Source organism: Micropterus dolomieu, linkage group LG04 (genome assembly GCF_021292245.1).
Source record: "Micropterus dolomieu isolate WLL.071019.BEF.003 ecotype Adirondacks linkage group LG04, ASM2129224v1, whole genome shotgun sequence".
Lineage (NCBI taxonomy): Eukaryota > Metazoa > Chordata > Actinopteri > Centrarchiformes > Centrarchidae > Micropterus > Micropterus dolomieu.
The window spans coordinates 20,974,595-20,995,618 of record NC_060153.1 but is presented as its reverse complement, the minus strand read 5'-3'; the positions used below and the strand labels follow the sequence as shown (position 1 = coordinate 20,995,618).

The window sequence follows — 21,024 nt, the reverse complement described above, 5'->3', positions numbered from 1 at the left end:
TCTTGCAAATTGTAGCCTCTTTTTCCTATTTGTAGTGGAGATGAGTGGTACCCGGTGGGGTCTTCTGCTGTTGTAACCCATCCGCCTCAAGGTTGTGCGTGTTGTGGCTTCACAAATGCTTTGCTGCATACCTCGGTTGTAACGAGTGGTTACTTCAGTCAAAGTTGCTCTTCTATCAGCTTGAATTAGTCGGCCCATTCTCCTCTGACCTCTAGCATCAACAAGGCATTTTCGCCCACAGGACTGCTGCATACTGGATGTTTTTCCCTTTTCACACCATTCTTTGTAAACCCTAGAAATGGTTGTGCGTGAAAATCCCAGTAACTGAGCAGATTGTGAAATACTCAGACCGATCCGTCTGGCACCAACAACCATGCCACGCTCAAAATTGCTTAAATCACCTTTCTTTCCCATTCTGACATTCAGTTTGGAGTTCAGGAGATTGTCTTGACCAGGACCACACCCCTAAATGCACTGAAGAAACTGCCATGCGATTGGTTGATTAGATAATTGCATTAATGAGAAATTGAACAGGTGTTCCTAATAATCCTTTAGGTGAGTGTATGTAGGGAATAACTTTGGTAGACATCCTTCTTTCTTGAGAGATGGTTTCTCTACTTTGAAGTAGATAGCTTCCTTCACTCCTCTTTCAAACTATCTGTCCTCTCTATCCAAAATTTGTATGTTGCTGTCTTCAAAAGAGTGTCCCTTATTCTCCAGGTTTAGGTAAACTGCTGAGTCTTAAACTGAGGAGTTACCCTTCCTGTGTTGAGCCATACGTTTGATTAATGTTTGTTTGGTTTCCCCGATATACAAGTCTGTGTATTCCTCACTGCATTGGACAGCATAAACTATGTTGCTTTTCTTGTGTTTGGGGTGGGGTCTTTCAGGTGTACCAGTTTCTATCTTAGTGTGTTGCTGGACACAGGGATGTAGTGTTTGTTGAAAATCCTCTCTCTGACACTCCTGACATGTATGGAATGACGATGTAGAATTTTATTCCTCTTTTCTTCACCAACCACAGTATTAGAGTTTTTCTTGTATCTTGTGGCTGTTTTCACAAGTGTCCAGTTAGAGTATCCACAATGAAGTTCATCCTTCAGTTTTTTTGTGCTCCTTCTTTTAGGGCCTGGGCACTTGTTGGTACATTATCAACTTGGTGGTGCAGTTTTGACAACTCCTTGCTTGAACTTTAGTGGGTGGTGATAGTATTAAGTACTGGTCTGTGTGTGTGGGTTTCCTGTATACGCCAATGTGGAGGTTCCTGTCCCTCTTCAATGTGTATGCCACAAAAAGCCATCTTTCACACGAGAGGTAAAGACAAGGAGGAAAAATGCAACAACATTGTGATTCTATTACTGTATTTGGATGGGGAAGACAGATGGTTTAAAAGAGGAGTGAAGGAGGATATTTACACCAGAATAGAGAAACCATCTCTCAGCAGAGAAGGATATATGACACCACTTATCCCCCATATATAATGCTGTTTTTTTATATGTTCCTAGAAGATGGAACAATTGAAATTGAAAATCAGATTTGATTCCAAATTGTGGGAAATTATCAGTCATGCCCAGACTGAATCCCCCGTATTAAAAAAACCTGTAGATTTTTGATAACTGATTAGGGAACTGTTTGTTGTTGTATAGTATGGCTATGGTGCTGTTGGGTTATGTTAACCACTAAAAACCCACTGACTGCCAGTGGATCAGACATAAGAAATTCTCAAACTTTGTTTGAACCCCCAGCACTTAATGCAATGATTTTTCCAGACTTGAAACTGCTAAAGGATAATTGTTAAGGGTTAGTATCAGAATATATGTATTAATATGAATGGGGATGTGGATTATTTATTGTTTCCATGCTCCTGAGTCAGCTGTGGTCTCACCTGACAGTGGTCCATCCAGATGCTGGAGTGTAGCCAGTGAAGTTTACAGGGATGCAGCCAGTCTCAGTGAAGATGGTCATATACTTACCTGAAGAAATAAACACCAGTATCAAGAAATAAACACCAGTATCAGGCTAACAAGTGTTAAGGTACACTGTATAAAAAGAGCAATCATCCCTTCTGGTCTTGTCAAAATGATAACAGATTTCTTCGTTCAGAATACGATGTGTCCTCTTACCGCTCTCTGGCAAATCTCCAGTCCAGGTGTTGACTAGCACACCCATTCCCCAGGAGGAAGAGGAGCCCATGAATGCTTGGCCTATGAGTTTAGCATCAGGGGGAACTTGCATGGGAATAAAGGTGGTATCCAGTGCTTTCTTCTTGCAAGATAATTTGCTCCAGTCGATCTCATAGTAGACTTTCTGAAAGGACAAAGAAAGACAATAAATTTTGTCCTTTCATAGCTCATATCTTTGGCTGTGTCCTGTATTTGTAGTCTGCTGTGTCTTACCTGTGCTTACTCTCATATCTGATTATTTTTTTATTCAGGAAGTGTTAGTTTTATTTTGTTTGTGACAGTCATTGTAAGACTAGTAATATTTTCATATTTTTCGGGTAAGCTTAGTCAAAATTCTCAAAGTTGGTTGCATTGTGTTATACCATATGCTTTTATCAGTAAACATTTTCACCATGTCATGTAGGCACAGGGCTGAACTGGTAATCTGGCATACTGGGCAAATGCCCGGTGGGCCGACGCAGCTTTAGGACGATGTAACGGAAATTATGTATTTATATAACTGTTTTTAAAAAATGGGCCAACGATTGCCCCATAAAGCATGGACAATGGCCGATTGGGTAATTTTCTAGACTGACACTGGGCCGGCCCAATCATATCTCTTACTGGCCCCCACCCCCTCTGCTCTCTGTTTCAACATTCAGACGGCTATGCGCGGTACACACATAGAGCAGGCACAGGCACTTGAAGGAGTAAATGAGAGCCGTGGACAGGAGGCATGAGACAGTGGAGCAGAGTGACAAAGTGACAGGGTTGAGGGCGAGAGAGAGCCGGAGGAGAGTGGAGGTGAAGCGGTAAGCATGGAGTAGCTCAACCTGTAGGGAGGAAGCAAGGAAGTGGGGTCATTTACACTGGGGATGCTGGGGACATGTAGCCACCACTTTTTGAAAGCAATTGTTAAAAATGTTTTGAAAAATAGCTTGCACCAAGAAATGTTAATTAACAAATAAAAATGCTTTGAGAAAGGTTTATTTGCGCAATAAGCCTGCAATGCAATGTAAATATAGAAGAAAACTCTGTGTTGTCCAAAAACAGTAACTTAAACTACAAACAATGATAAGCTACTGATTACTGCATATTAAAGTAATATTCTTGTCTTGTTGCCATTGCCTCAGGCAATGTTTCACCTCATGGGCTAAGTATTTGTTTGTTTGTTTGTTTGTTTGTTTACTTTATTTATACCCGTAGGTAAATTTGTTTTACAGTGCAATGACATTCTATGGCATCCAGTACAAAAAACAACACACAACACAGAACATCACACTACACATAAGGACAGATAAAATAAATAAATAAAATAAAAAATTCATTATAAAAAATTCATGAGACCCCTAGTATATATCTGAGAAAACACCTCTACAATTTGTTAAGCATATCAATCGCATTTATTACGAAGCTGCTTTTATGTCATCACACATTTCATCACACACCTAATCTGAGCCCTTAAATGGGAGGATGGTGTATTGGTGAGGGGTGTCACACCAATTTTGGTGGGCCACCTGGGCCAAAAACGCCAGGGCCAATCTTTTGTCCCAGTCCAGCCCTTTGTTAGCATGTTAGTCAGCTAGCATGGGCTCATATTTGAAAGGTGTAGAGAGGAGTCACTGAGTCGGATAAATATTCATTTATAATAAAAAATATTATCTTGCCGTTGATTTCTTTTAATAACAAGAATCCCCATGTTAGAGAAGAATGGGCAAAGCTCCTGGCAACCTCACATACCTATCATTTTCCTACTTTGCACAAAAGTACTAAATGTGTAGCACCAGACTGGCATCATTCTGTGCAGAGCTAGATGTTGCTTAATGCTTTTAGTTTCTGTACTCTACCTGTATTTATGAAATGTTGGGAGACAATACTTACTACATTTATTGTAAGGAGTAACTTCTATATGCTAAAGACCATCATTCGAGGTCATGAGACACTGAGTGTGTTGCAAAAGGAGACATTAGACTGCTGGAACAAAGGCAATACAAGGAAATGTAGAGAAAGTCCTGGTTCACTAATTCATTGGCTACAGCACTGGTGAGGTCATGATAACAGATAAGCTTTCATTTACATTACAGTGTCACAGCGAAGGTGGAAAAATGTCACTGTGTCAAAGCCCACACAGTACGTTGATAGTTATTATAGTTGAAAAGTATATGCTGGAACAATTTAAGCTGGGTTATATACCTGTGTGAAAAGCATCATCTGGTCCAGAGCAAAGGTCTGATTGCCGACAACCCCGTAGTTTCTAACCCGCATCCTCTGATTAAAAGCATCATAGCTTACAGTTCCTGTGGACATGACAAGTCCGTTTGCAGCTTTGCAGTTTTGATGCTCTTGTAGCCACTTTGTTTGATTTCTCTGTCATGTACAGATTGATCTTTCCTCACCTCTGCAACAGTCAAAACGTTCTTCACTTTGCCTAAATTCACTTGAAGTCTAGCTTGCTTGACAAAACACTAACAAAAAAAAAAACAAGTATTCTGTGGTCACCAGGTGCCCATACTCACCGCAGGGTTTTGGTTCCTGGGCACCAGCAGCAGGCTGAGGCAGGACAGCACAGCAAGGTAGTTTATGTTGAGAAGCTTTGGACCTGTGAGGACACTCTGGTCTCGGGTAACTACACACACCTTCATATATACCTGCTCGCAGCTGGTCACACTCGTGCCACGCGGTTCGACCCCCGCTGCATTTTTTCTGCCTGCCCCAATGAGGAAAAATGTGACAAAGTAATTAACAGCCCTCCTTCGAACAAGTTGGTGAGATGTATGACTACTGATAAGATTATGCAATGCATCACATGCTTGTTTTTATGTTCAAACACCACTCTCATCAGATATTATGGAGATGTTGCCATGATTGGCCCTTCATTTGACCTTTTGTCTGAGTGCAGTTTTAGATGCTGTACATTATGATTCTTTTTTTCCATAATGACTCAAAATGTCACACTTACATTTATTACAAATGTGACATAATATTCCACATAATGTTCTGAAAATGTAGATATATAATAGACATTAGAGAGCCTTCAGGCAGTTTTGTATAAAATGTCTTACTCTTGAATATATTTCTTTAATATTACTGATAAAAAAAAGAATAGGAGTTTCAAAGTATACATGTTTATATGAAAATATTTTCTAATCTTTCTAATCTAATTCCTTTTCTCTTTCTCAAGGTCTGTGTCATTCAAACCAAGAGATTCAGTCCCTTATTCAAAGGCACATTTAGCTGTAGATCAGGAGTTAATGGATTTTAACCCTGCTGACTCTTAAGAGTCTACTGCTCCAGTGTTTTGACTGCAACTGTAAATATTCCCAGGATGTAGAATAATTCCTCCTGCATTTTTTCCCCTCAGCCTGGTTGTCCTGCTTATCTGAAGCACATTTGAATGCTACTATGCATGGCTCCCTACTTTTGTGTTTCTTCATGTGGTTCTAAAATACACCTTTTAGTTTTGTCTGGTTTCCTTTGTTATTGAGTGCTGTATCATGTCTTTTAATAGCTATCTGCAAAAAAGATATATAGACATAGACCTAAACTATATAAATATGTTTATAATACAATAAGTCTCCTCTAATTCAGAGGCTACGCTTACTGATTAAAATGTGTGCAGGGTGTGTTCAGATTTCCTAAATAGCTCTGATCATGTGGAAGCTGTTAACATGTAACATAAAATGAGAGTCACAGTCAGGTGCTCCATCCTTATCTGCAGGTTCATAAAGTCACTCTGAGACAGTCGACCTCCACCTCAGTCAAAATTATAGTCAATGACAATGAGAATAATATTTAGAGTAATTACATAATCAATATTAATAATAATACAAACAATAACTTTATATAGCTCTATGAGTCTTATTTGTCCACTGTTATTTGTTGTCATGTTAACTTTAACGTGAAATGTAATAAGACAAATTGAGATGATCTATGTACACTTTTCTGTAGATGTGTGTCTGTCTTCAGATACGTTATCTTCTTATATACAATACCATTCTTCAGATGAATTGTACTCTGTAGGTTTATTCTTTACAATAAAATGACTTTGTTAGCAAAGATCTCCACTGTGTGTTGCTGCCTGTTAAGGATATTTATAGCACTAAGGGAAATCATTCTGCCTAAAACTGCTTCTTTCAAACAACTATTCATTTAAAAGTAAGAGCACCAGCTTTTACAACGCATTCATAAGTGGTATTTACATGCAGTAGTAGTAAAAGTCAAAACACTCAGAAATATTCATTTGGTATTTCAATTAAATGCAGGCTCTTCCTGGTTAAATCTGTATTTTTGTCACTTCCAAGCTGAATGTATTCTTCATCTATATACCTAAGCGAAAAATGCCTCGGTTGTGGATAAATAATGAACATATTTGGTTTAAAAGTGAATATACAGATTAAACCAACTTAAAATGTATGCTTTGAAGTAAAGGAAAGTGTTTGCAGTGTCATCTTAACAATCATCTGTCCAACAACCTCATCTGTAAAAAGCACATTAGCCAAAAGTGAAACTAGATTAATTTAGGTGTGGATATGATTCAAACTTCCAAATTCCAATACCATACATTTTAATGAATATTTAAGGAAAACTGCATATTGTGGATTTAATTAAAGTAGAATTTTAAAAACTCCAAATTATACAAGCATGTCGGTTGATGTCAAATTTTAAATACTGATCCTGAGTGCTTTAATACTTTCCATTAATCTTGATTTACAATATAATGAGGGAAAGATTTACAGTCAGAGCATTAAAACTCCATATTAAAACATAAAAAGGTATGCGACAATCACATGACTGTATCCAGGTTAGATCTTTTCTAATGGAAACAACTCCCACTGAACATTGATAATGATTATAAAAGCTGTTAGTTCAGAGTCAGAGGCTTCGTCTTTATCTGAAGACTGACAGCAGTTTATCAACAACACACATAATCTAAGTCTCGCAATAGAAGCTTTGAACAGGTTTTAAGTGATTATTGATTCAGTGAAAGAAACTTCTTTTATTAGCTGCATGGCTCTATGGCAATGTTGGTCTGTCGGTCAACCACTTTCTGTCAGAAGGAAATTTCCCAACAACTATTTGATGGATTGCTGTGAAAGTTTGTACAGACATTCATGGTGATCAGAGGATGAAACCTAGTGACTTTGGTGATCCTGACTCTTAGTCTAGCTCCACCATTATGTTTAAATATCTCAACCACTATTAGATGGTTTGACACCATTCCCCTTCAGGATGATCTATAATCACTCTGGTCCCTTGACTTTTCATCCAGCACCACCATCAGATCAAAATTTCAGTTTTTCCAGTACTTTAGATTACGATCACATACCTGCAAAAATGACATTTCCATTAACCTCAGCTGTTTTTTGTCGGGTCTTGGGGTTTTGAGGCTTGTTTCACTCCTGTGAAGTTCAGTCTTGATAGGAGCTTGTGCCAAGTGAAGGATGTAAGGAATGTAATGAGGGGATGAGAAAAGGGCAGAAAAACACGTATGGCCATGTCACTGCCCATGCAGATGAAGGCTGCGTGTCACTGGTCAGCTTGAGTAACCTGCAACATTTTGGAGCATGACCAGCACTTCATCCTCACATTGTTGGACATGAACATCGGTCGACACCGATCCCAGTGCCAAAATCATGTTGAAAAAATTTTACCTAAAAAGCCAATCAAGAGCATGTTTGTGCATGCCACCATCACTGTTGTGCCCTATAGGCAGCTTTAAAACAAGCACAACATGCATCTGATGTGGTCCAGGGTTGGTCTTGAAGAGGTGGTGGGAAAGATAAGACAGACAGCACTTTCAGCAAGTCTGAGTGTACAAACTTCCAATTAATTTGGAGGGAGGCCACGCCCACCATACAAACATCCTGTCAGTGGGGTCATAGCTTCAGGTGGTATCATTGCACCATTCGACTGGCAAGGCCATGTATGGCAGAGCCATGCAGTACATGGAGCACATGGAGGATATGGAGGTGGAGATAGTGAAGCCCCTGGTCTGTCAGTTAGAACAGGTATTGCTTTTTGATATAGCAAGAGGCATGCCATCTGCGTTGCATGCAGCTCATTTGTGCAACAACAATGCAGTCACACACATGCTGCATCACAGTCCTATGCTGGTGCTATTACTCCACAAGCCAGAGGTATGGGGGTAAACTGATGTCAATAACGAGTTGACTTTTTAGAGATAAGTGTTTTCACAGGACACTGACACTACAAACATAAAATTATCTTAATGGGGATGCCATTTTCCAAGACAATTGATCTGGTCAATTCCCTATCCTGAAATTAAGTGAAAACATTTTGTTTTGCGGGATCCACTAGTGTATCACTTACAGTGATTCCCATTAATTAACGAGACCGTGGCGGCCTGCCACAGTCTAATTTGTTCCGCCATAGTTTGAAAATAAACCAAAACTTTTTTTATACATAATATTACAGACCTCTAAGGTTGTGTTTTGTGGGTGCTGCTCGCACGCTAACACACTTTAGCATCTGACGAGACAACCGCTTTTCTTTAGAGATAATTACGGTAATGTTTACTGTCTGTTTCTGTCACTCGTTTCTGAGAAGGTGATTAAGCTAGCCCCACCTAAATTTGGAGTGCACACGTATTAAAACCTTCATGGTAAATCCATACTGTGTTGCCGTATGAGAGTCCTACCTGAAGAGAGGCTGTCTTCAATTTAGGCGGTAGGAGAACCACATACAACATAATTTATCAAATTGGGTCGGACTTGATGAATTTAGCGCGCGGATACACGTAACGTCCGATTTTCAAAATAAGGTGTCTGTACAGTATGGAAAAGATTACTTGGATTATATTCACAGAAAGTATAAAACATATTACATATGTCCATTAAAATTTAAAAAACACCAACAATAAAATGTTAAGCAAATTACATTTTTAATTTTCTATTCTTTGATTTATATTTGCTGGTAAAACATTAAATACATTTGTTGACTTTTGTTGCTGTTCACCATTTATAGCTATACAATAGGTTTATGATTAAATAGATTACTAGAGCACAACATTGTTTACAAGAGGGCAAAGTTCTTCATAGATAGCCTCTTAATTTTGCACCAAATTAATGCATTTAACTTTAAAATGTACAAAATGCTCTTCCGAGACAGGGTCCGAGGCTCACCCACCATAGTCTCTTACAATCCTGTGGGAAACACTGAGTTACACTAACAGTATTGTGAATTTCAACTTGTGTTTTCACATTAAGAGGAATTTCAGCCTTAAGGTTTCAAAATACATGAGTGGTGATGTAAACAGTATCCTGGCATAAGTGGCCTGTTTAAGATCATCTGAACGTCTCATCAAACATGTTTATGCTCAACATTACAGCTGTGCAAACTTTGTGACTTACAGAAATTTTGGTGCATTTAAACATGGTAGAGGTCATAACATGCATAAACAGTTGAAAAAAGAAAGAAAAAACTCAAAGGCCACACGCTATGATGCATATATTTATTTTCCAATATGCATATTAAATTATCATTTGTTTTTCATTCTTTAGATTCCCATGGCATCTCAAGGTGGATGGCAGTTAGTAAACCAAACATCTTCTGAGCAAGGAATACTTCAAATATTTCAGTGCAAAACAGCTAAAGCAAAGTTAATTCAAATAAGACACCTCCCCACCCCCAAATATTAAAAAAAGAAAATAATTTTTTAAAAGCAAGTAGGTAACACAAATAAATAAAACAGAATGGATTTTAAGAAGAGAAACCCTTTTTGTGTAGTTTCCATTGTTTTTCAGCAAAGAATCAACTTACAAATTTCCACCTCATATACATTTATGAATATCAACATTGTGTATAGTGTAATATAATCTTGTTACAATTTCTACAAGAGGTCCATATTAATTAAGTGTTAATAGTTACACGAAGTGAATTTCTGCCCATTTGAAGTTAAGAATTACTCAAGGTTTCTGCGTATCATCCATGTCAAAATTACTTTCTTTCCTGACAATAATATGTTGGCTAGTATTCTAAAGATTACACACCTTATTGTCCACTATACACATGAACCGTGAGTACCATATGTTTGACCTCGTGCAAGCAGAGGCAGGCTCACACTGGTTTGTTGTGTAGTGTAGTCAGTGTGTACATGATCGCTCTCTTCTCCACAATCACCTGTGAGTGGGATCGAACACTGGTTGAAACACACAGACACGATGACACATCATCTCATTCACCCCTCATTTTCATTACACATACTCTCCATCCTCCGTTCAGTTTAGTTTACCTACAGCGCATCAAGCTCATCCTACTCTATCGAGGGAGAATTCACTTAAATAAAATAACTCCCACTGGTCCATCTCTTTTCTTGACCATGCACATTTATCTCATTACTTTGTTTTCTTAAACCGACATTTCAAAACTTTCTACGCCATCATTAACAAATCTTTCTTGTTAAATGTCTCCTGATTTTAAGCCATCCTCATTCTGCTTTTAACACTGGTCCTTTGATTCCCCCTACAGCTTCCCGTACCTGACTCTCTACATGACATCTACGCTTAACTTGTATAACTCCCACTAGCTACACCTCTATTGCATGTATTTCTTAGTTTTCTTCTCAGTGTCCTGTACTATTTCAACAAACCACAACTTTGTACATCTGTACCAAATAGTCATCCTAACACACAGGCAATATTTACACACACTCTCATCAGAACAAGCACACACAACAAATTAATGGACCGTTTTATACGTCAAAACGTCAATAATGGAGGGCAATGTAACTGTCAACTTCAGAGACCCAGGTGGGACATGTAGGAGGGGTCCTTCTGGCCGTTTGTCACAGAGTGTCACAGTTTTGTTGTGTTGTTTACTGGGGGAGTCCCCCTCGTTTTGGCAGGTTTGGGAGTTAGCAGGCAGGGATTCAGGCAATGGGTCAGTTTGGTAAAAGTGATGAGGGACACCGTTTCATTTTTGACAGTGGGGTCATAATGTGAACAGATGAAGCCAGAGTGGGAGCGAGAAGAAAGCCACTTGATGCAAAGGAGGTTCAACAATTTAGAGGATGAACAGTGATTTCATCCAGAAAAGCAAAAACAGTATTTCAGAGTTTCACAAGAGCCGAGTGTGAAGTCCACGTCTCTAGCCTTGACAGTTTATGGACCCGCAATTTGGCCCTTGTTCTTGTTTAAACTCCGTCTACTCCTCCGTGGCCCTCTGTCAGCAGTCAGAGACTTCAGAGGTGTTGGAGTCACTGGTGAGTTTCCGGCGTTGTCTCACAGATTTCTCCTCATCCTACAGAGTAGAACAGAGCGTCGTTTTCACCTGTTCAGTGCAGCTAAAGGTTGCTTAGAGGAACTCTAGCTCTGTTCCTCTAGTGCAGTGATGCTCAAGCTTTTTCTGTCACGCCCCCCTTGAGAAGCCAAAAAAGGTTTATGTCCCCCCACCCCAGCAAAAGTGGATTTAATTTTTAATCAATCATTTAGGTTATCAAAATAGCCTTCTAGCATCAGAGCACTTTATGTCACCACAAGAAACAAATAAAAGCAACTTTAGGTCCGCTCAACATCCACAACCCCCCTGAAGAGGCACTTCGCTCCCCCAGGGGGGCCCGCCCCCAGATTTGAGAACCCCTGCTCTAGTGTCACCCTCAAGTGCCAGAATGTCTTTGCACACAAGATATTAAAGATATAACTTGTACTTATACTCTTTTGCTCACAATTCTTCTTTTATTCTACATGGAAATGTAATAACTCTTTTTATACTGGTCTGATACCAGCGCTCCCAGTTCCCCAAATTTTAATTCTGTGAAGTTCACTGGATAAAACTCATTGGAATGCCGTCGCACTAAAAATGAATCTGTGGTCCGCTGTGAGAGAATGAATGTAACTGATAGGACAACTACATTTTATAATGACACAGAAGGAAAAACTGTATTTAATATGGTTTGGTCACGTCATGTTTTCTGTTTTTGTGTGCGCTTACTGTCTGAAAGACTCCATTCTGGCCCCACTCTCCAGGGGAGTGGTCCTCAGGGTCCTCTGCGTCCTCCTCCTCTTCCTCCCCCTCCTCCTCTCTCACTGTGTCCATCCCGTCTTCCTCGTACTCTGTCAGACAGTCCGACTCCTCTGTTGAACAGAAAGATTTAGAGGCGATATTACAGAGAGAATTTATTGTGTGACTGAACCACCAGGTTTAGATAGCACCCATAAAATATCAGGGACATCTGCTACTGTATTTTCAGACCAGGTGAAAGCTACCCCTTATTTATTACACAGATTAAATCTGACGCAATCCTGAGGGGGAACTGTAGAGCGTCTGCTGCAACAAGGACTTTAAAACACAATGTTTTTAAGCTGTTTAAAAAATGTTAACCACTATAAAAAGGAATTACACTGGAGGAGGAAGCATTCAGATATTTTACTTATATGGTCGTTCCAGTATTGTTAAACCTGGGCCATATTATCATTATTACCATTAAAACGTTTTGGAATCAGTGCAGTAGATGGCTTCAGCCGACAGCTGTGTAATCATCGGTGCCCCATCAAAATTACGTCCACAAAAAGTGTTCCTGTTGGCCACCGACAGGCTGAGACTCTTATACGAGGTGTCTAACAATATCATGGGAAGGATCCATACGAGTGACTCCGGGTGACAGAAGTCACTCATGGACAACTCTGAAATCTCGTGAGAGTTGAAGACAACGGTGGAAACGAGTCACAGTTTGAGAGAGGAGTTTGTTGTTTTGGGTTAATGTTAGAAAATAAAGTCTTGCTAGCAGCTCCTCTGTGAACACAACAAACTCCTCTCTCTCGTTATCACTGGGACATGACGTAAGAGCTGTTATTTCTTCACATTCTGTTAACGTTGGTTGATTTTTTGAATGCTTTATTGGATGAACTTAAATTCTGGCCAAATCTTACACATTGTACCTTTGAAGGACTAAAAGTAGTTGATGCAGAAATATGATATAATATCATTATATATTACTGATTATTAGATGGTCGAGGTGAAGCTCATTGTTAACTATTTTGTATCGGACTGAAAGTAATGATTATAATCTTGATGGATTAATCTGCTGATTATTTTCTCTATTAATCAATTGATTGTTTGGTTTGTAAATATTCTAAAAATAGGGAGAAATGGTGTCATTACCCAGAGCCCAAAGTGACATCTTTACAGTGCTCGTACCAGTAGTCCTACCAGTAGTACAAAATTCTAAATGATTAAAATTTATTAAAATAATTAAAAATAAATGCAGCTAATCCTCACATTTCTGAAGCTAAACAATGACTTAAACCTTAAAAGAAAGGACAAGTCAAGTACAGTACTTGAGTATATGTACTTAGTTACGTTCCACAGCTGAGGAATTATTTCAAGACAAAAATGAATTGGCAGGAGATCCTTCACCTTCTGCAGCTACGTAGGTTTGGACCGGCTCTATCCTGGATACAATCTCTGCAAGGTCAGTGAAGTCAGCTGCTGGACACGTGCAGGACTACGAGACAAGAAACTATTATTATTTACTTTGATGGTGAAAATGTAGGTCGTTACACATCAAGTACATTACATATGATTTATGGCATGTGTGTATGCGAGTGTGTGTGTATGTGCTCTTCTCACATCAGTTCTCTTGCTGTTGTTGTAGTCGGCTGAGCGGTGGTCCTTCAGCATGTTTTGGATAATGTCACCTCGAGCCCAGCCAGTAAACACCAACTTGCCGTGCTGGAAGCCCACATCCTGAAGTAGTTGAAATAGAAAAACAAGGTACTTTAAATATAGTAAGTAGAAGTGAGGACATGTTTTGAAACTCTGTAACTCTGAACTGATTTATTTAGTTTATTTGGTAAAATGACATCCATGTTAAAATGTGAAGCTTGTGGCATTTTAACATTTACAGTATAAATCATCTAATGATAGTCTTTTTTGGTAATCATCAAATCAGGCAAACAAAACAATCGTCAAGAGGGAAGACAGCAGCAAAACTGTATTTCAGATAAGTGTGCTGCTGGGTTGGATTTTGTGAATATGAGCTGGATTATTCTACAGTCCCCTCCAAAAGTATTGGAACGGTAAGGCAAATTCCTTTGTTGTTCACTGAAGACATTTGGGTTTAACATCAAAAGATGAGTATGAGACAAGAGTTCAGAATTTCAGCTTTTATTTCCTGGTATTCACATCTAGATGTGTTAAACAACTTAGGACATATCACCGTTTATATTAGACCACAGCATTCTAAGGTGAGAAAAAGTCAAGGAACAAATAATCTTAAAGTAAATAACATTTAATATTTGGTGGTATAACCCTTGCTTGCAATAACTGCCTCAATCCCGTGACCCATCGACATCACCAAACTGTTACATTCTTCATTTGTGATGCTATTCCAGGCTTTTACCACAGCTTCTTTCACTTCTTGTTTGTTTCGGGGTGTCTCTCCCTTCAGTCTCCTCTTAAGGAGGTGTAATGCATGCTCTATTGGGTTAAGGTCAGGTGATTGACTTGGCCAGTCTAAAACCTTCCACTTTTTTCCCTCTGTACTTCTTTGCAAATTTCAACCTGGCCTTACTTACTCATTCTTACTGCTGATGAGTGGTTTGCATCTTGTGCTGTGGCCTCTATATTTCTTCTCTCTTCCAACAGTGGACTGTGATACCTTCACCCCTGCTCTGTGGAGGTCGTTGGTGATGTCACTTACTGATGTTTTGGGGGTTTTCTTCACAGCTCTCACGATATTTCTGTCATCAACTACTGCTCTTTTCCTTGGCCGACCTGTTCGACATCTGTTGCTCAGTACACCAGTAGTTTCTTTCTTTTTCAGGACGTTACAAATTGTTGTGCCTGCTACGCCCAATGTTTGTCCAATGGCTCTGGATGATTTTCCTTCTTTTCTCAGCTTGCCAATGGCTTGCTTTTCTCCCATAGTCAGCTCTCTGGTCTTCATGTTGGTTTATCCTCTTTAACAGTAAATGCAGTCTTTATAGGTTTGAACCAAGGATGAAAACTTAGACTAGTCATGCAGAGCTATTTAATGTTTGGACAATCAACCTAAAAGGCAACACCTGGGCAACAAGAAACATCACATGTTCCAATAGTTTTGCTCACAATGGGTGGGTTCAAACAAAGGGTGGTATGTCCTGAGTTGTTTAACACATCTAGATGTGAATACCACGAAATGAGAGCTGATATTCTGAACTCTTGTCTCATACTCATCTTTTGATCTTAAACCCAAATTTCTTCAGTGAACAACAAAAAGAAAGGAATTTGCCTTACCGTTCCAATACTTTTGGAAAGGACTGTATGAACAGGAAAAAGGAAGTGCAACAGGAGCACAGCTGCTCTGCAGCTAAAGTTGAAGGTGGAAAGAATTAATGCATATTCCCTCTTCTTCTTACCAGACATTCACACCTTAAATAGCACTGTGTTAAAAGATGCAAGACAGGTAGTTTCAGTCTCGATGATCTCGATGACAGTAGAAGTATGTGTTGACATTAAAAAGTAATATATCATGAACGTGCGCTTGCAAGTATGTGATTGGCCAATGCATCACTTTGCAAGTTGGATTTAGCTGAGTAAAGTTTTTTTGGGCAGACGATCCTGCCTTTATTTGCCAGAGATATATAGTGCTAAAGTCTGTCATGGCTGTAGCCTTTAAAACAAACGCACATGGAGTGATTCCAGAGAAGCAAAATCTTCTTTGTAGAACGAAGCAATGGGTTCAACACTAACCACGATTAACATAACTAGTATGACAGTGAGGCAGTATTGACTGTGCTCTTATTTGCTTGCTGTAAATAAATCACGGTATCACAATTAACTTGTTTCCAAATGCAAACATTACAAGTAAAATCATAAAAATGAGCAATGATCATGAAGTGACTCACATAGATCTCGTCGAACTTGCCAAAGTCCATGGTCTTGAAGCGGTCGATGGGTGGTCTGATGTACTCGCAGTATGCACTCTTCTTCACCAGCTCTAATTGCCGCACACAAGACACATAGGCCAACCGAGACTGGATCTCTGCCATGTCTGGCACCTGCGGAAGAAGCAGATGTGGGGATGCTACTAGAATTTTATATTTCTCGATCTGCAGACTCAGAAGCAAAATCATCCCTGCTACATACTGACTGGAAGCTTGCATAAAGTATTCGATATTTTAAGATGATGAGTCAGTAATAGTTATGCCTTGTGCTGCCAACCCGTCATGTACCTTTACTTTCTCTGCCCAGGGATTGATCCGTTTCCACAGCAGCCACCAGCCAGACAGGCTGTCGCCATAGTTACAGAGGTCGGTCTCATCTTGGCTACCCACGTCAATGGCAATGACTGTTCTGGCACCCATGTTCCTTGCAATGTCCGCTGTTGGACGTGGAACGTGTACACCAGCATTCACACACACGCACACAGCCGCACGAGCACAGCATGACAAAATCCAGCAGCAGAGATGTAAGACAATGAATCCTGTGTTATTAAGCTTGTTTCAGGATAATATCTGTTTCCTTAAACCTTTATTTTAGGAGCCAGTATGTTCAAACAGACTTGCACCACAAAAACATAATTTTTTAAAAAGTTGTCAGAAACACTCCAGAGCATTTATGGCCAATTAGTGACAGAAACACTGCAATAAAAATAAAAATAATAGAGAAATGTATGCTTTCCTAGCCAATGAGCACAGGGCCTGAGGTCATGACCTTTCTCACTGACTTGTTAGTGTTAAAAAGAGCGTTGGGGCAGTGAACATTTTTGTGGTGTTGGGCCCATTCAAAGACAGAAACAGGAAGACAAGCCCAAAGCACTGATCCAGTGTGCCAAGAACAACTATAAATACAACTGATGGAGCACAAACACTTCAGGGAGAAGGCAGAATAGCAAAGGTCAGGAATAAGGGATGCTGATTTTATAAGGCTCCCTTCAGTTGGATCAACCTTTGGGCCCAGAAAGCACTATATTTCACAAACCTCTAGAATGAGTGTCGCTTGGGAGATAATGAGACATGATTCCTGTACCAAGAATTACAACAGCTCATTCCAGAGCTTTGTGAATTATGGCTGTGCTTCATCAGTACAGAGTACATGCTTTATCATAGCTGAACAGACAGACTCAGCGGAGTTTTCATCTGTGCACCATTATGAAAGCTAATGACAGTTTATGTATTCTGTAATCATTACAGGAATGTGTACATTTGGTTCGATGTGTTTCTAAAATGCTTTCAGGTAATGAAGATGTATTGAAATGGTGCGCAGACAAAAAAACATCTCCTCCCATCTACTCAAACAGACTCCACTTATTTTTTCTCTGGTTGAAATGGAAGCAAATACTGAAGCTTCAGTAACATGAACAAAAGACATAGGGCTGGGTGATATGGTTGAAATCATTATCACAATATTAAGAAGGATATTTTCCCATATCAGTTATGAGTTAGGTGAGGCCAAACTCCTCATAGGTGTAAAATGTGGAAAACAAACTCTGCTAGTTTTAAAATACAATTGCTTGGAGATATTAATTTGGAAAACAGAATGATAACATGATATGACCATATCACCACGGTATTAAAGTCAATAAACGATAATAGTGAATTTTTGCCCAGCCCTACAGAAAAGTGCTCATTATCACGAGGGGAACCAGACTTTAATAATATCAAATCAGACTGGTGTCTTCTGACATAAAAAAAAAGAAATCACATTATAGTTTAAACGTCAGAAACTTCAATATTTTTTTTCAGGATACTAGTGATTCCCCATTTTAAGTTGAACACTTTTCTGACACCAGGCTGTTTGATAGACAAATACTATGTTCCCCAATTCAATGTCATATTTCTTAGTTTAATTAAAACCTTGTCATCATATACACTTGAATTAAATCTCAATATAACTCAAAATGCTGACTTTCCCCCCATCTAGTAATACAGAATATTTAAGGGTCTGATAGATTGTTTCCTCACTGAGGTTACTCATTTTTTATCATTTACTTTTAATTAGTTTGAATTGATGGTCTGAACCGGCTCAATTTTCAGATGGGGAAAAGTCAGCACACTCCTCCACTACCACCTGACTTCCCTCCATCAGCATTAAGAAAAGCCCACGTCTATATACTTACCCAGCCTATAAACAACTTGATTAAAACCCCTCATAATAATGATCCCGTCCCTCACTCCACCTCCCCCCTCCTCTGGGGGACAGGAGTTTGATCACTGAGGATTGTGTGTTGGTGGGGGGGAGGGGTGGAGGAGAACCACCTCTACTTGCCTGGCAGATTGTTGATGTAGCCACCGTCCATTAGCAAGTTGCCATCTTTGGGGTCGCAGAGAGGCGGCAGATACCCCGAGAGGGTCATGCTCGCTCGCACATAACGCCACAGAGAGCCTGACACACCAGGGAGGGAAGGAGGGAGGAGGAAGGGGGGATAACATCTCAATAATGTTTGCTATACGTTTCAGGTTAGTGTCGACACAGACCACAGTCCAAACACCAGAGGGAGGTCGGGCAAAGGAAGTTAGCCGATCCCTGCAAAGGCTAGGACTGTGGTTCTGCCCACCTTTAGACTCTGCTGTACACCACTGCAAACCTCATTACCTTGCACAAAGACCCTGTGTGACTTGTGTGAAAGGTAAAAAAGTAAATGGCAACCATCACAGAGCACCAAGGCTGTTTGAATCTCCAAACGGTGTCCCAACAACAGCAACTTATAGCATGTGACCATCTGAATTTGGTCCTGCAAAATCCACAGATCTTGTATATTTAAGCCAAAATCAATCACGATTACCCGAGGAGAAGAAGTAATGAAAATATATCGTAATGGACCTACTTTAATTATCTACATGTTAGAGAAGGAGCAGCGGCAGATGTAGTGACAATGTTTGGAGATCCTTCACCGTGAACATGGCAGGGAAGCACCCAGCCTGCCCAGTCTTGCAGTCCAGTACAATGCCAGCAGGGGGCAGGAGCAGGCCAGGCGCTGCATGGGTTGGAAGGATAAGGAGCACCACAGAGAAAAGCGAGGGGTGCAACTCTGTGTGGAGTATACGTATGTGAATGCTGAGGCATAATTATCTTACTGAAATATGGCTTTAGAGGGATTACTACCACCTACAGCTTTCCAAATTTTAATGTAATGTAAGGGCTTTATTCAGTTTGTACAGTAGCTCTAATGGGCAACAGTAGGATCCAGAACATATATCCCACCCCCCACCCCCCCAAAAAAACGTGATATATATATATATATATATATATAAATAAAATATGCATGAGAAATATATACATTGGCTCAGTGCCTAAGACTGGCATGCACATAGAAGCAAGCAAAGCCAGGGGAAAGGACAGGTGTAGGAGAGACCGAATATGTTCCTGTAGGTAGAGGTGATTGCAATGAAACAGAATCAATTTCACAGTGACCTCACAGGGAAACAAGCTGCAGATCAGTCCAAAGGACACGCACATTTAGGCCCACTGACACGCACAATGATCCGCACCAACAACTGACAGATGCAATGTTGACATGGTGCGGCCCTTCAGTATCTCCAGTAAGGCAGGAGTGACATCTTCAACACTATCAGCTTTCCTTTAAACACACAGTAATGTCTGGTCTCTATACTAGATCTCAAACTGAAAATCCAACTAAATCCAAGCCAATCAAATTTGATTAACGTCGGCCAAGCTAGTAACTGAATTTTAAAGTTTAAAAATAAGTAAGTACAGAGGTGCATGAAGGCATCAGTATTTACAAGCCACATCCAGAATGTTTATGTTTATATATATATAATATAAATATATATATATAAATAAAAAGGTGATTGGAACATTTTAGCAAATGTAGGGGGCCTGAAGAAGCCAGACCATCATGCATCACTCTATGACACATAGATGTCCAGACATGCGTGGGCAAAACCTCACATCTCATACAAAAGTAAGATATATTCAGAGGTGGACTCAAGCCAAATGGAAAAAGTGTGTTGTGTGGCCGTTATACAGTGAAAGATGAGGCACTGATTGGATCAATCCCAAGACATGTAGTGGATTTAGTCTTTCCTTCCAAACCATGGGCTCCCAATGTCCACCTGGTCAGTGTGGAGTTAGTTACAAATGAGAACTTGGGAGGGAGAGGACGAGAAAGAGGAGGAGGGGAGCCAAGTTCGATTGTCGACTTAAGGATGGGGGGGGGGAGGTTTTGGCGAGCGGGTGTTTAAAATCTGACCTGGGACATTGTTAACATAGCAACCATCCACAAGCAAGTGGCCATCCTTGGGGTCGCACAGGGGAGGTAAATAGGGGGTGTAGGACGCGCTGGCTCTAACATAGCGCCAGACGCAACCTGTCGGGTAATGGAGATGGAGAAGGAGGAACACATCAAATATGGGCCGGACTCCACATTACAGATGTAAAAAGAAAGAGAGAAAGATGGAGAGAGTACAGAGAGAGAGATGCCTGCAACATAGAGAAGAAGAGTGCAAGATGCTACCAGAGAGGAGGGGAAATACAATGGCAACAAAATGATTTACTCATGCCTACGGTTTCTACCCAAATGCAGTAAATTCTAACATGATGCCAATTTCGAATAAAAGCAGACTCTAGGACAACTCTACAGCCAATTGAATAAACCTACTTGAAGGCTAATCAAGAATGTTTAATAGACTTTGTTCAGAATGATAAGATACCAAAATATATAACATTATAACAATATAACATTTTGTGACTGCTAGAAACAACACAATTTAGGCTAAGTAAAACAAGTCTGTGATATAAATGACAACAAATATGTTGGATGAATGACACAAGATGTATGAAAATTAGCTTAACAACCTAAAAATAGTGATGGAAAGATTGTTTGGTGTGTTCATTCAGCATATTAAAAAAATAGTATTAGTGTTGTTAGATGACTGGTCTGACAAGCAAGGTGGGAGGACGA

General features: G+C 39.8%; 2 protein-coding genes across 6 annotated transcripts in view; both read right to left on the bottom strand.

Moving 5' to 3' along the window:
- LOC123969728 (ependymin-2-like) overlaps positions 1-4,804 on the bottom strand; it is a 6,744-nt gene extending 1,940 nt beyond the window's left edge. Inside the window, exons 1-3 of the mRNA XM_046047354.1 lie at positions 4,679-4,804; positions 2,124-2,307; positions 1,886-1,973 (exon numbers count right to left, since the gene is read on the bottom strand). Coding sequence (XP_045903310.1) covers positions 1,886-1,973; positions 2,124-2,307; positions 4,679-4,804 — 398 coding nt within the window. The remainder of the gene's footprint in view (positions 1-1,885; positions 1,974-2,123; positions 2,308-4,678) is intronic.
- A 4,815-nt stretch (positions 4,805-9,619) lies between these two features.
- Positions 9,620-21,024, bottom strand: part of pnpla6 (patatin-like phospholipase domain containing 6) — a 32,296-nt gene continuing 20,891 nt past the window's right edge. For 3 of the 5 annotated variants that reach the window (XM_046046380.1, XM_046046383.1, XM_046046382.1), the window contains exons 30-36: positions 18,369-18,485; positions 16,334-16,482; positions 16,007-16,159; positions 13,749-13,865; positions 13,536-13,623; positions 12,111-12,253; positions 9,620-11,420 (exon numbers count right to left, since the gene is read on the bottom strand). In XM_046046380.1, the coding sequence (XP_045902336.1) occupies positions 11,346-11,420; positions 12,111-12,253; positions 13,536-13,623; positions 13,749-13,865; positions 16,007-16,159; positions 16,334-16,482; positions 18,369-18,485 (842 nt within the window). In that variant the 3' untranslated portion in view covers positions 9,620-11,345. Of the gene's footprint in view, positions 11,421-12,110; positions 12,254-13,535; positions 13,624-13,748; positions 13,866-16,006; positions 16,160-16,333; positions 16,483-18,368; positions 18,486-19,898; positions 20,314-21,024 lie in introns of those variants that run through there. The other 2 variants (XM_046046384.1, XM_046046385.1) reach the window with 1 other exon arrangement.